General features: G+C 42.5%; 1 protein-coding gene across 1 annotated transcript in view; it reads right to left on the minus strand.

The window, feature by feature from the left end:
• LOC147112561 (dihydropyrimidinase-related protein 5-like) overlaps positions 1–15,223 on the minus strand; it is an 82,365-nt gene that overhangs the window by 37,315 nt on the left and 29,827 nt on the right. The window contains exons 5-8 of the mRNA XM_085996908.1: positions 14,956–15,000; positions 14,785–14,860; positions 10,733–10,889; positions 8,303–8,444 (exon numbers count right to left, since the gene is read on the minus strand). Of these exons, the coding sequence (XP_085853034.1) occupies positions 8,303–8,444; positions 10,733–10,889; positions 14,785–14,860; positions 14,956–15,000 (420 nt within the window). The remainder of the gene's footprint in view (positions 1–8,302; positions 8,445–10,732; positions 10,890–14,784; positions 14,861–14,955; positions 15,001–15,223) is intronic.

The following is a 15,223-nucleotide window of genomic DNA, read 5'->3' on the forward strand; positions in this document are numbered from 1 at the left end:
ACATACCCTTGAGAGAGACATCCATTGTCTTGAGGACATATACGGGGCAAAAAGTATACCCCAGAGGAAAAATAAAGGTGCCTGTCGAATACAACAGCAAGAAAATACGGAAATTGTATCTCTACATTCTGCAAGATGGTGGACCACCGTTATTGGGACGTGAATGGATCAGAAAGATAAGTTTAGACTGGCACTCCATTCAGGCACTGACGGTGGCTGGTAAAAAGGATGACGACGTCACTCCTGGACGATTGTCAACAATCTTAGCTGACGCAAAAGAGGTATTTCAACAAGAACTGGGCACTCTTAAAAGCGTAACCGCCTCGATAAAAATACAGGAGAATACAATTCCCAAGTTTTTCAAAGCAAGACCGGTACCATATGCAATTCGCCCAGCCGTCGAGGCAGAGCTGGAGAATCTGGAGAATGCAGGCATGTTATCGAAGGTAGACTGGAGCGAATGGGCGACACCCATCGTTCCTGTCATGAAGAAAACGTTAAACAATAAGTCTGAGGAGCCAAGGAAGGTTCGCATCTGTGGGGACTTCAAGGTGACGGTGAACCCAGTCCTTCACACAGTACAATATCCTCTTCCAAGGATAGAAGATATCTTCGCCTCACTATCTGGAGGGAAGAGTTTTACAAAAATTGACCTAGCACAAGCATATCTGCAGATGGAGGTTGAAGAATCCTCTAGGAAGTATCTCAAGATACTCACAAAAGGTCTTTACCAGTATAATCGACTGGTATTCGGAGTAGCATCAGCTCCGGCGATATGGCAAAGAGCGATGGAACAAGTCCTGCAAGGGATTCCGGGGACTCAGTGTTACTTGGACGACATCCTAGTGACAGGTGAAGATGACAGTGAACACCATGCCAACCTAGAGCAGGTGCTCACTAGACTACGTGAACATGGGCTACGAGCCAATCGCCCCAAGTGCGAGTTTTTTAAGAAACAGATATCGTATTGTGGCCACGTGATTGATGAAGAGGGGTTGCATAAGTCCCCTGACAAAATTGAAGCGGTAGTTAAGGCTCCAGCGCCTGAAAATGTGTCGCAACTGAGGTCATTCCTCGGATTGGTGAATTACTACCATAAGTTTTTGCTGAATTTGTCCACAATTCTGCACCCACTGAACGCCCTACTACGAACGGGAGTAGCATGGAAATGGAGCGATGAATGTAAGCGGGCCTTTCAGAAGAGTAAGGACCTAATCACTTCAAGAGAAGTATTGGCTCACTACAACCCATCACTACCGATAAGACTGGCATGTGATGCGTCTCCCTACAGCATTGGGGCGGTACTGTCACATAAATTCCTTGATGGTTCAGAGAGGCCGATAGCTTTTGCGTCATGCTCGTTAACTTCAGCCGAGCGTAACTACGCCCAGATTGACAGAGAGGCCCTCAGCCTGGTGTGGGGGGTGAAGAAGTTCAATCACTACCTGCACGGTCAGAAATTTACTCTACTAACTGATCATCAACCTCTCGTCTCCATTTTCAACCCTCAGAAGGGCGTACCGATAATGACGGCACAACGGCTACAGAGGTGGTTCCTTTTCCTAGGGGCACACCAATATGACATCGAGTACAAAGGAACTAAACAGCATGGGAATGCTGATGGATTGTCGCGCCTGCCGTTGCCGACGGTGGAAGAAGAACTGGCAGTGGATCCAGTGGAGTTATTCCACTCGACTATAGTCGAATGTCTCCCTGTGACGAATGCAAACATAGAAAAGGAAACACGAAATGACCCGACACTCTCCTGGGTCTATGATTTAACGGTGAAGGGATGGCCAGCACATGGCGAACCACTGTTGCCAGCATTCTCGCCGAGAAGAGAACAGCTGTCAGTGTGCAGAGGAACCTTGATGTGTGGATCCAGAGTAGTAATTCCACCCAAATTGAAGGATAGAGTGCTCAATGAGCTTCATGAGGGTCATCTGGGAGGGGTAAAAATGAAGAACTTAGCCAGAGCGTTTGTGTGGTGGCCGGGAATCGATAGAGAAATCGAAGAGATGACCAAGAGCTGTACAGGATGCCAGAAGGTCCAAAATGCCCCTCTACATCCATGGGAGTGGCCCTCATCTCCATGGCAAAGGGTGCACATTGATTTTGCTGGTCCCTTTATGGACTCGATGTTTTTAATTGCGGTGGATGCACATTCAAAGTGGCCAGAAGTAATAAAAATGTCCTCAACCACCACAGAAAAAACAATCACAGTCTTACGAACCATATTCGCCAGGAATGGGCTGCCTGAACAGATTTGCTCTGACAATGGACCACAGTTTGTGTCTGAAGAGTTCCGGAGGTTCTTAAAGAACAATGGTGTTAAGCATTACACATCCTCCCCATATCATCCAGCCACTAATGGATTGGCCGAGAGGTTTGTTCAAACATTCAAGAAGGCTATCAAGGCAATGTGTAATGAAGATATACCCCTACAACACAAGGTGGATAACTTCTTGTTTGCCTACCGGAATGCGACACATGCGGTTACCAACCAAACTCCAGCCATGATGTTCTTCAATCGAAGACTACGATGCCGCTTGGATTTGGTTAAGCCAAACGTCAGAAGAGATGTGGAGAACAGGCAGTTTCAGAATATGAATGAAAGGCCGACCAGGAGTTTTAAGATAGGTCAACCAGTTTTGGCCCGGGACTACCGCACAGAGAAATGGCAGCCAGGAACGATCTGTACACGGCAAGGACCTCTAATGTATACCGTGGACGTTGGAGAGAGCATTGTAAGACGCCATGCTGACCAGATTCTAGAGTCACTGGAAAACGTCAACTCCACACCACGATCTGATACACCTGGCGATGAAACCGAAGTACCAATTGCATCTACCGCAGAATCGGTGATATTGGAAGCAGACGAACCAAACAACGACATTGATCCCGACGCAACCTTGCCAGAAGAACCTGATATCCCAAAGAGGCGTTATCCAGACAGAATCAGGAAGCCTCCTCAAAGACTGAACTTATAATTGCTTAACTTCAACCAATGTATCTAGCAACCGTAATTGTAATTGTAATTAGTTATTATTTAGTTGTTAAATGAATGTTATGTACTGTTTATCTAAAAGGGGAGGAATTGTTGTGCATGTACCTTTAAGGGAATAACTGGTCTCAGACTGCAGTACCAGCAGTGACCACCCCTGTATAAAAGGCCCTAGCAGGCTTCTGTAGTTTCAGTTTCCAGGTTGTCTCCATTCAGTAAAGACTTGTTATAATCAACTCCTGCAGTCCGTGTCTCAATTATACACGGACATAATAGACCTGATACGTTAACTCTGTTTCTCTCTCCACAGATGCTGCCTGACCTGCTGAGTATTTCAGCATTTTCTGTTTTTATTTCAGATTTCCATCATCCGTAGTATTTTGCTTTTGTTTCAGAAGGTTGATGGGTCTGACAAACCCATGTTATTCATTTGTGAATACAAAACTTTTGTAATTTTGTTTGAACTGAACACAAGTTAGTACCGTGCTCAAATGACATCCACCTCACCTGCTGGTGCCATTGACTGTAAAGCGCTTCGAGACGTCCAGTGGTTGTGAAAGGTGCTATATAAATGCAAGTCTTTTTTCCTTTTGGTCTTCATGGGGAAGGGGTTGAAAGGATTGAGTGCAGATGATGGATTCTCAGTCATGGAAGGTAAAGCATGTGGCAACAGAGCACCGGAGTCTGATGGTGGAGGACGTCTCTCAAAAGTGCTCTTCAATTAGATGACAGCAAGCGTCCTTCCCAGGTGTGGGCCGTCTCTCCGGAACCCCCTGGTGTTCCCCATGGTTCCCCTCCTCTTGCGACTCCTGAGCTTGACCCTCTGGCACAATTGCAGGTTCTAACGGCTGGTCTCTCATGATCGCCAGACTGTGGAGCATGCAGCAAGTCATGACGAGTCTGGAGATCTTCTCGGCTGAGTACTTCAGGGCACTTCTCGACAGGTCATGGCATCTAAAACTCTGCTTCAGGACCCCAGTAGTCTGCTCGATGATATTCCTGGTGGCTGAGTGGCTCTCATTGTAAGAGTGCTGGTGTCTGGGGGTTTCCCAGGGGAGTCATGACTCATGGCATCAGAGGGTATCCTTGTCACCTAGTAGCCAGCCATGCACGTTGCATTGGGGCTCAAAGATCTGTGGGATGGATGACTCTCTCATTATAAACGCTTTGTGGCAGCTCCCTGGATAGCAGGCATTCACCTGCGTGATGCACTGCCAGTAGTCGCACATGAGCTGCACATTGAGGGAATGGAATCCCTTCCAGTTTCTGAATACCTGAGAGTTTAAATGAGGGGCTCGCATAATCACATATATGCAGTCAATGACTCCCTGGACCATGGGAAGTCCCGCAATCCCTTCGAAACCAAGAGCTCTCTGCCTCTGGCAATATGGAATGATATCTAGTCATTCCTCTGGGCGTATTGAGCCGCAATGACCTCCCTTATGCACAAGTGCAGAGAATTGTGATACGTGACTGATATCATCTGTGGCAGCCTAGAAGGTTCCAGTAGCATAAAAATTAAGTGCTACTGTGACCTTGACTGTCACACTGGCTGTGCTGCGATGTCTGAGTCTTCCTTCCATGAGGCCACATATCTCCGTGACGACCTCCTTGGTAAAGTGCAGCCACTTTATGCACTGGTCTTGGGTCACGTGAATGTCGAGGTATTGCTATCTGAAGACCCTGGGTGGATAGGGCCTCTTCGCCATCCTGTCCCTCTCTCTTGCAGCAGCCATTGCTGCTCTGCCTGGCTTATTTCCTCCTTCCATTCCTCATGCACACCAAGGGGACTCCTGGCAAGATGCCAATAACCAAGCACTCCCTTTCTCCTGGCGACTCCTAAAAGTGTCCAATAACGTAGAGTGGCACAGCACTCATTCTTTATGGGTGAAGTCCTGAGAGAATTTCCAGGAAAATTGTTAATCGAGTGTTGGTGAAATCTTGACAAAGTGCCCCTGAAAGTCTCCCAGTGTGTCTCCAAAGTCCTTTTCAAACACAGCATAGTCAGTCAATCTCCAACAGCTAGTGAACATTGAAAGCTGAGCAGGGCTTTAAGTAGCACCCAAAATCCTCAGCAATTACTTCTTTTACTCCTGTTCAGCTGGTCGCTGTTCGGAGAGATCGTTAATTGAAGCGCTACCCACCAAAATGCCGTGCAGCCTCCTTAATGAGTGCTAGCAGGCAATTTAATTGTCAATCAACCCCTTAACGATCCTCCGGGTGGACGTTCCTAGCACACGCTTCAACTCCTTTACCAAGACGGTATCTTGCGCTAAACCGGCATTGTAGCTGAAGACATCTTGGCCACCTCAGAGGCTCTTTAGCGCCTAAAGTATCCAGGGAAAATGAAAATTGGCAGGATGTGAAAAGTCTGTTCTGGGGCCTCAACTTTTCACCGCATTTATTAATGACTTAGATGAAGTCAAGTTTGCAGATGACACTAAATTAGGAGGGATAGTAAGTGGTGCAGATGGGAGCAGGACATTGCAAAAGGACATGGACAGATTAAGTAAGTGGGCAAAACTATGGCAGATGGGATTTAATGTGGGCAAGTGTGAGGTCATCCACTTTGAACCCAAGAAAGATAAATCGGAGTATTTTCTAAACAGTGAGAAACTAGGAAATGTAGAGGAGCAGAGAGATTTGGGAGTCCAAGCAGACAAATCATTTAAAGCTAGTAGACAGGTACAAAAAGGCTAATGGAATGGTGGCCTTTCTCTCAAGGGGGCTGGATTACAAAGGGGAGGAAGTTATGCTTCAGATATACAGATCCTAGGTCCATCTGGAGTACTGTGTTTAGCTTTGGGAACCGCACCTCATATATACTGACCCTTGGAGGGGGTACAGCGCAGATTCACCAGAATGATACCGGGGCTTAAGAGGGTTAAATTATGATAACAGATTGAAGAAACTTGGCTTTTATTCCCTTGAGTATATAGAGTTGAGGGGGAGAGGCTGTGGATGTTGGGACAATTGGAGCATTGAAGACAGAGGTCGATAGAATTTTGTTAGGTAAGGGTATCGAGGGATAAGGAGCTAAGGCAGGTAAATGGAGTTGAGGTACAGATCAACCATGATTTAATTGACTGGCGAAGCAGGCACAAGGGCTGAATGGCCTCCTCCTGTTCCTATGTGTGATCCTCCTTGCTCGATTTTCCTCTTTGGGCTGTGCCCAGGTGATCCAGTGTGCCCAGGTGATCCAGTGTGCCCAGGTGCAAGACAGGAAAATCTGCCCCAATAAGAGTAAACAAAAATATTGCAGAAACTGAAGATGGTACTTGACCTAGAATAAGCTCTGAGCACAAACAACCTGATGTAAAATTCTTAATGAGGCAGCACCCCAAAATAACTTTTCCCCTTGTGAAGATGAGTGTGGAGACTGACTAAATGTGCATCTGTGTAACCCTCATACATACAACCCAAGAAAAATAATTAGCATCTAGCTGTAACAGAAGAGTGCTTTCAATTGCTTACCTCTAACAGGAATGGATATAAATTAAACTGATAAAGTTGAATAGGGAAGTTTCAGTATCATATATCAGAATGTTAGGATACACAAAATTATTCACTTTTCCCTGATTAAATAAACCAAAATAGTAAAGAACACGTACTAATAATTACAGCTGTCTTTTTAGGAAGACAAAGAGCACAACACAATTTTAATCAAGTTGTTCTGGACCGATGGACATTCTGAACATTTTATGTGTGTAGATAGCACCCTCTGGTGGCGGTTATTGTGTTAACAGTTTGTATGCTGGAAAGGTCATCTGACTTTTCCTCTTGTGTGAGGTCATTTGACTTTCTTACCTTTCTTCCTGTTGACCCCAGGAAGCAGTTTTACCAGGAAGAACCTGACTTAAGTAATGGAGAATTCCATGAGGGATTCAATCCAGTGTAATCTGACTTCATATGTTAGGCCAAACGCAATATCTGTGAGTATCTTTAGTTCTTAACATAATAGCAATGTTGTCAGAGTAATATTTTGATAATACTATGTTTGTAAAAGGTTAATATTTAATAGTTACAGAAGTTAGTTCAAATGTTAGTTAGTTATACAATTAGTCTATTCTACTGTTGTAAATATGTTTATATCTTGTGTAATATCGAATGTATAGTACTCAGTTTATGTACAAAACATACTTTGTCTTTGTTTACAGTTTCACAAGTTCGTTCAAGTAAAAGCTTCAAACAGCAACCGCTTCCTGTGAAGAATTATTATGAATGAGTGTTTAACTTGCTGGATAGCTAGATAGGAGCACGTCTAGCACGGCCAGTACAAAAGTGGTAGAATTCTTAGAACCTGAATTTTTAAACTGGAAATTCACTGGGGACTCTAAAGGGAAAGGAAACCTGAGAGCTAGAACACAGTTTCTTTCCCCCCATGTATGGGTACTAAGTGTGAATCAAACACAGACTGATTTGGGGTGGGGCTGGAGTTTTTCTTTCTCTGCTATCTGTTAAGTGAATTGCCTTTGCATAATTTCAATCAGGTTTCTAGTCAGAATCAATCCGTAGCACAAAACCGCCTAGAAATTCAGCACAACTCAAGAATGTCTTCTTCAGCAATTCCAGAAGAATGTGAGAAATGGAAAAGACACAAATATAGCAGGGATGCTTTTCTAATATTTGTTACGATGCCTTACTTGACAGCTGAGGGGGCGTGTCACCCAGCATCCAATTGCTGTTATAACAACAGAAAATGCTGGAAAAACTCAGCAGGTCAGGCAACATCCGTGGAGAGAAATTTGAGTTGACGTTTCGGGTCGAAACCCTTCTTCAAAACTGGAAAGGAAATAAAATAGATCGAAGGCAAGGCTGCGATTGAACAAAAGAGACAATAAAAGGTATTCGAAGCCAGACGAGATGGTAATAGGCCCGTAGAGACAAAAGGCAGCTGAGATTAGGTGTGAAGTGTACTGGCAGGAGCTGCCAGGTGAGAAAGAGAAACAAAAGGAAATTTCGGATTTCCAGCATCCGCAGTATTTTGCTATCCAATTGCTGTTATTGCTGGGATTGGTACAAGAGAACATGGAGTAGGAAAAAAAATCAAACATTCTATTCCACAGTATTGGCAACCTCTCATCTTGAGGTACACTAGTTTAGAAGAAAAAGTTCAGAAAATAAAATAACAACTGCAACAGTTCAGGATTGAGAGGTCCGCTGACATCCCACAATTTACAGTTTATAAATCAAGATGCTATTTTTAATAGTACTGTTACCAAAATTCATGTTAGACTCCCTAATGTAGATTTAATAGTAACCAACATTAACAAAAGATTCTAGTAATGTCAAACATACCACTCCTTTCTCCCAGATAACAGTCATTCGGTCTTGCACTCCAGTAACACCATGAGGAATTTTGGTAAAATCCTCTTTTCCTATAGCTTTTTGCTTGGTAGTAAATGGACGATGATCCGAAGCAACAACATTAATAGTATCACTAGGAAAAATAAAACAAAACAGAAATAATATTTGACCAGTGTTCCGTTGAAGTCTTGACATCAGGTACTTCTGCCATGAAGAGAATGACCTGCAATGGCTTCTCTTCCCACTCCCTCACCGTTACCTCTGCTGTCCCCCAAGGATCTATCCTTGGCCCCCTCCTATTTCTCATCTACATGCTGCCCCATGGCGACATCATCCAAAAACCAGTGTCAGTTTCCATATGTACGCCGACAACACCCAGCTCTACCTCACCACCACCTCTAAATTGTCACACTTATTGAATGAGCAGAAATTTCCTCCAACTAAATATTAGAAGACCTAAGCCATTGTCTTCGGTCCTCACCACAAACTTCGTTCACTAGTCACAGGCTCCATCCCTCTCCCCGGCAACTGTCTTGAGGCTGAACCAGACTGTTCGTGACCTTGATGTCATATTTGACCTTGAAATAAGCTTCCGACCACATATCCGCGCCATCACTAAGACGGCCTATTTCCACCTCTGGAAGATCGCCTGACTCCACCCCTGAAGCTCATCTGCTGCTGAAACCCTCATCCTTGCCTTTGCTACCTCTAGACTTGACTATTCCAATGCACTCCTGGCTGGCCTGCCACGTTCTACAGTTCGTAAACGAAGTCATCCAAAACTCTGCTGCCCGTGTCCTCACTTGCACCAGGTCCCATTCACCCATCACCCCTGTGTTCGCTGACCTACATTGGCTCCCGGTTAAGCAACATCCCAATTTTAAAATTCTCATCCTTGTTTTCAAATCCCTCCAAGGCCTCGCCCCTCCCTATCTCTGTAATCCCGTTCTTAATCGCTCCATCATTGGCAGCCGTGCCTTCAGCTGGCAAGGCGCTAAGCTCTGGAATTCCCTCCCTAAACCTCACCGACTCTCTACCTCTCTTTCCTCCTTTAAGATGCTCCTTAAAACCTACCTCTTGATCATCTGCCCCAATATCTCCTTATGTGGCTCGGTGTCAAATTTTGTTCGATAACGCTCCTTTGAAGTGCCTTAGAATGTTTTACTGTATTAAAGGCGATATATAAATACAAGATGATGTTGTTAACAGATTTTATATTGGATTCATGTTTTGGTCATTTCAATTTAAGGTTAATTATGGCACTATATATATTTTTGATTTATGGTTTTCAATGAACATGTTGATATAGAACAACCCTTAGGGATTTTCCTACTCCAACAACCAACACCTGAACAAATGATCATTTAGCATGGGCTAGACGTGCCGGCAGTTGACTTCCCTCCTGTTGCAACGTCCAATGTCAGCATCAAACAAGTCTCCAACATATCCCCCGATTAAAACATTGGTACCATCTCATTCCAAGCAACAGTGTTAACTCAGGATTCTTATTTAATGGCTTACTGCATACAATGCTGAGACTTTTTGTTACTTTCTACTGCTTGCAACTCAGCTATTTCTAAATTTTCTGCTTGGCTTGCACGAGACAAGTTGCCAAGCTGAATTCTGGGCACTATAATTTCACAGGAGCAGGGTAAATATTACACCTCTCACCGATACATCTGTCTCTCACAGAATTTGTCCAAGCACCTGAAAACCCCCAGCTCAAGCCAATTACCTACTCAAATCTTAGTGTCCAGATAAAAGGACAAGTCTGAAACATTTTGCAGGCATTTTCAAATACTGAAGTCAATTTCATAGAAAAATAGGAGCAGGAGTGGGCCATTCGGCCCTTCGAGCCTACTCCGCTATTCAATATGATCATGGCTGATTCTCTATCTCAATACCATAGTCCCGCTCTCTCCCCATACCCCTTGATGCCTATAGAAACATATTAATCAGGTTTAGTAATTTCCAGAATTGCACAATTAAAAAAAAAACTAATAAAGGTTTTTATGTTATAAATGGTATTTCTAGTTATACACACAGATAATTTGAAAAACGGTGGCCATGAAGAAATTATGAGTAGTTTGATCAGTTGTGTGACATTTGCTGGTTTGTAACTGGAAGGTTTCAGGAAAAAAAATGGAGGAATTTGACTACTTGGTTTTCAGCCATTGCCACTTTTTGTTACTAGGCAGATATTTACTCTTTTAAATTTAAACTCTAAATTCTCACTAAGTTATAATCCATGTTATATTTATACAATATTCAGAAGTTATTAATTTTTAATACCTTAATCAACTCAAGTGGAAATGATGATGACACACATCTGCAATCTTCTAATATTTGGCCGCAGCTCAGTCAAAAATAGTTTGAGCTTGGGGCTCAATTATTTATTTTCAGCTCGTTACAGAAACTCACTTGGCTAGCAGACTCATGAGGTAATTGGGAGTGCTAGCATCCAGTCGGAGAGGAGGCGCAGTAACATAAGCAGCAGCATGAGACCAGTCTGGATGGTAATAGCTTGATCCATTCAGAGTCGTGTGTGCTAGGGTTGTTTCCCCATATATAATCTTGCCTTTAAAAATAAGATTGAATTAGTAATTTAAAAACATCCACCATAATGTATACTTTATTCACCTAATTATAGTTTACCAGTTAAATATACATCTGTCATGTATACACAGATGCTCCATTTACTTTTCATTCACTTTAAGCCGGAGTTTCCCCTCTTTCATTTCTATGAAGCGTATTCCGTTTAGGTTAATCTAAATTGCTGTACACAAGTATATAATTTTCAAATCCACACACATTTTGGTAGATTAGGGAGAATCAATTTGAGAAAAGTATTGTTATTTCTCAAAGAAAATATTGGTAGAATTTTGATTAATAGTTTTACCAAGTTACAAACCATTCAGCTAAGTACTCTGATGTTATTACACAGAATTACATAGAATTTAAAGACACAGAAATAGGCCATTCGGCCCAACCAGTCATGCTGGCATTTTTGCCCCACTTGAGACTCCTCCCATCTTTCCTCAATGAACTCTATCAGCATAACCCTCTATTCCTTTCTCCCTCATATGCTTATCTAGCTTCCCCTTAAATGCATCTATACTATTTGCCTCAACTACTTTCTGTGGTAGTGAGTTCCACATTCTCACCACTCTCTTGATGAAGAGCATACCAGTAAGTACTTATATAAAAAAAATAGTAAAGGATGGAGTGTGACTTTGGACAGGCCTGAGGATTTCTTGAATCACCCAGACTTGGGAAACCATGCTATAGATTGGGGATGCAGATAGGCGCTCAGGCTGATGTGTAGTTGTGGCTAATTGTTGTTGACATCACAGAGTTGTCTAGAAGGGAAGACCGAAAAGTTACTATCGTCGCAAGAAATTCTTCTGAGGGTAATATTTTCTTTTACAAAATTAGAGGGGAGGGGGTACTTTGATTTGAATTCCAATTGTAACTTTATAGATGAAGCCGATCAACATTTACCTCTGGTCTGGACAGTGTAACTTCACACCACATTAAATTACTCAACCAAATGGCGATATCAGTGATAGAATTAGACCCATTTTCTGGGATGTGAAGAAAATAGAGGACATCCCTTATTATTTAAAATAACAATCTCAAAGAATATTACATAGGCTTAAATTGATCTCCTGTAGCACTGCACAAGGGAAATCAAGACCAAGTGGAGTCTTCAGGTGAAGCACATCAGGTAACTGGACCAGGGTGCACTGATGTAATTCAGTCCCCATTTTAAAGTAATAAATTCTGCCCTTAATTCTACATAATACTTCCATTTTATATTATTTTTGGTTAAATAACACAAGTTGTATTAATTAAAGTTTATCTGCAGTACAGGTTGAGGAGTTGAGACTTGCAAAACTGAGGTACTGCAGTGCCATCACTGGCAGGAAGGTATAATTACTGTGTGACAAGTTTACATTGTCAGTTTCCTTCATAAATGTGTACATAGGAATTCATAATGGAAAAGATTGATACAAAAGTGTGACAATCGGAAGTAAGGTTTTGTAGCAAGGAAATTCATGTCGATGCAATATTTTTAATATATTACAGGGCAGTGGATCTCCTGTGGTGGTGCTCATGGTAAGTCAAAGGATATCTTCTCTTTTACTCATCTCTGTGTTGCAGCTTCTTTGTTTCTCTCCTCTTCTGCTTCTGATCTCTTATTATCTCCCTCTCTCTCTCTCTTTTTCTATTGTTCTTTTGTCTTCTTCACATTCTCTCCTTTCGGATGGTAACGGATATAGTGGGGAAATAGCATGAAGTGGTGCTTGGTGTAAGGTGCCAGGTAGGGAAGAAATCCAGCCAGGGGAGAGCTAGAGGAGGGTGGTGATAGAAGGAAGAAAGAAACAGATAGTAACTGGGAGGAGGACAGAAGGCATGGCTGCTCAGGTAGGATGTGCTAGAGGGGGAACAAAAAGGGTGAGAGTTAGGGGGAATGTGTGCTCACATTGAAGGGTGGTAGAAGGGAGAGCGAAAAGGCCAAGGAGCACAACAAAAACTTGCATCTATATAGCACCTTTAACATAGTAAAACATCCCAAGGTGCTTCACAGGAGCATTATCAATCAAAATTTGACACCGAGCCACATAAGGAGATATTAAAGCAGGGGAGCAAAAGCTTGGTCAAAGAGGTTAAAGTGAGATAAGAAAAAAGGGAAATAGAAGGCTGGGCTCAGGTCCGCTGGTACTAGGATAGTGTTGTAGGCCAGAAGGTGGCTCTTGAGTCACATGTTGGAGCTGCCAGGGGAGGGGAAGAATAGGAACTACACCAGGTGTCAAATTTTAAGGTGGCAAATGTGGGGTGTCAGTTGTGGAGGATGTAGCAAGGAGGAGGTAGAACAGGGAAGGAATGGGTGCTTATATTGATTCTACCTAGCCTCATATTTCAGGATGGCCCAGTTATTGGGCACCTTTTTAGAATAAACAACAGGAGCTACCCAAATATATATGTAAGCCTCTAAGTTCCTGGCCTTAAGTGAGTGCAGGCTTTTCAAATATTTCACAACTTGGGAAAAGCCCGGTTATTGAAACCGCAAAAATGTTTCCTTCTCCACTGCCATTGGTTAAAGCCAGCAACTGGCTTTTTAAACCGTGGCCTGGGGCAGGCAGGGGCAGGAAGCAGTGGAGGGTTCAGCCCCAATGAGTAGATCAGAGACCGGGGTGCAGACAGACAAAAGAGAGGGTTTGGGGGGAGAAAAGAGAAGACAGTCAGCAATAGGAGAGACAAATATGAGGTGGGAGGAAAAAAAGGGAAAGAGAAGAGGAGCGAGATAGGCAGAGTGTGCACGCACTAAGGGGGAGAATGATAGTGAGAGAGAATGAAGGAGAGAGGTCTGAAGAAATCTACACTACAAATTCTGAATATGATTTCTGAGGAATGAAATGGCGAGAAAGAATTTGGATGAACTAGTCTTTTGACAGTGGTGGAACTAAAAAAAGATAAAAATTGCTGAAAAGATGTAAGATGAGCCTAATCCTAGTGCTAAATAGCCTATGATGAGTGCCTAAATATCTGTGACTTGATATACTGAGACAAAGAAAAGAAATGTGGTTGTCATAACCATGACTTTAAAGCCACCAGGTGACAGGCTCAAAGCACAGAGAACAAGATTAGGATTACTTAAATTAGACAAATGACTGAACTGTCTTGGTCCCTTTCCTGAAGCAAGAGATGGTGCTTGTGATGGAAATAGGGTTCTGTCTGATTTGAAATTTTCATTTGAATGGTAGCTAGGCCGAGGCACTGTGGGTTTAAAATGAAAGTTATGGCTCTTTTCTGATGAGATTTTATCTGACCTTTGCTTTGATGAGTGCCTAAGGGGTGAGTGAATACATACATGCTGTCTGAGTTTGACAATCAAGTGCTTGGCCTTTGTTTATGTTTTCAGCCTGCTAGAGTGGGTCTGAATCAAGATTCAGATGGTTGGCCTTAAACCTCAGGCTTCTGAAATGTGAATCTATGCAAGATTGTCACTGAGAAAAGATATATAATGGTCACTTAGAAAACAACAATATTGTAATGCCGATCACATGTTACAAGATTCAAAACCCATCAGTTCTTGCTCTATCTGCTTGGAAGATTATAGTGCATTAAAAAGTTGTTTATAAGCTTGCTGAAAAAAGATCTGAGGCTTCTTCAAAGAAACTTGCTTAGGTGAGGAAAAGACTTGTCACTCGAGGTATAACTTCCCTGGACTAGATATTATTAGTGTATCCTTTTAGCCCCATCTTTGGTTCACTCTTACAAGACAGAACTCCACAGAGGTGTCTGCTCAATTAACAAAAACTTAGATTTCCTGAACACTAAGGGCATCTTTACCACTGAAAATAGAAGCCTAACAATCTGATCATCAAGAACAAATATTTGTGGAATATCTAGAAAGGAAATGCACTGGATTTAACGGTTGGATTTTTCCATACTCTAACCAACCTTACCGTGCATTCTTGCAGAAGCAATGACATCACCTGCAGACTTGCTTGAGACATTAACCAAATATAATGGACAATGGGTCTGAAGGGGGAAATTAATGGGAAGAGTTAGATATGGAGCTCAGCTGAAATGCTGAATATATACTTAAAACATAATTGCTTAACAGAAAAACTCACTTGATTAGCAATTGTGATGGCACGATGTGTTGCTTCTGCCTCAAGCTGTATGAAGAAAGCAAGAAGTATTTTAAACATTTTGCACACAGAAACAAAAGTATTATTTAGTGAGAAAAAATGAAGGAGACCAGCTCTTCCAATTTACCCACAAGTGTTTGAATACAGCACAGGGTCTTAGAATAAACTAGATACGACTACCGAATTTTATATTAAATCTTTACGTAGCTTTTGCAGAGTCCCACAATATTCTTTGCAACAATTTTTTCCT

This window comes from Somniosus microcephalus, chromosome 9, assembly GCF_052327205.1.
Source record: "Somniosus microcephalus isolate GS21.2 chromosome 9, FLI_Smic_1.0, whole genome shotgun sequence".
NCBI lineage: Eukaryota > Metazoa > Chordata > Chondrichthyes > Squaliformes > Somniosidae > Somniosus > Somniosus microcephalus.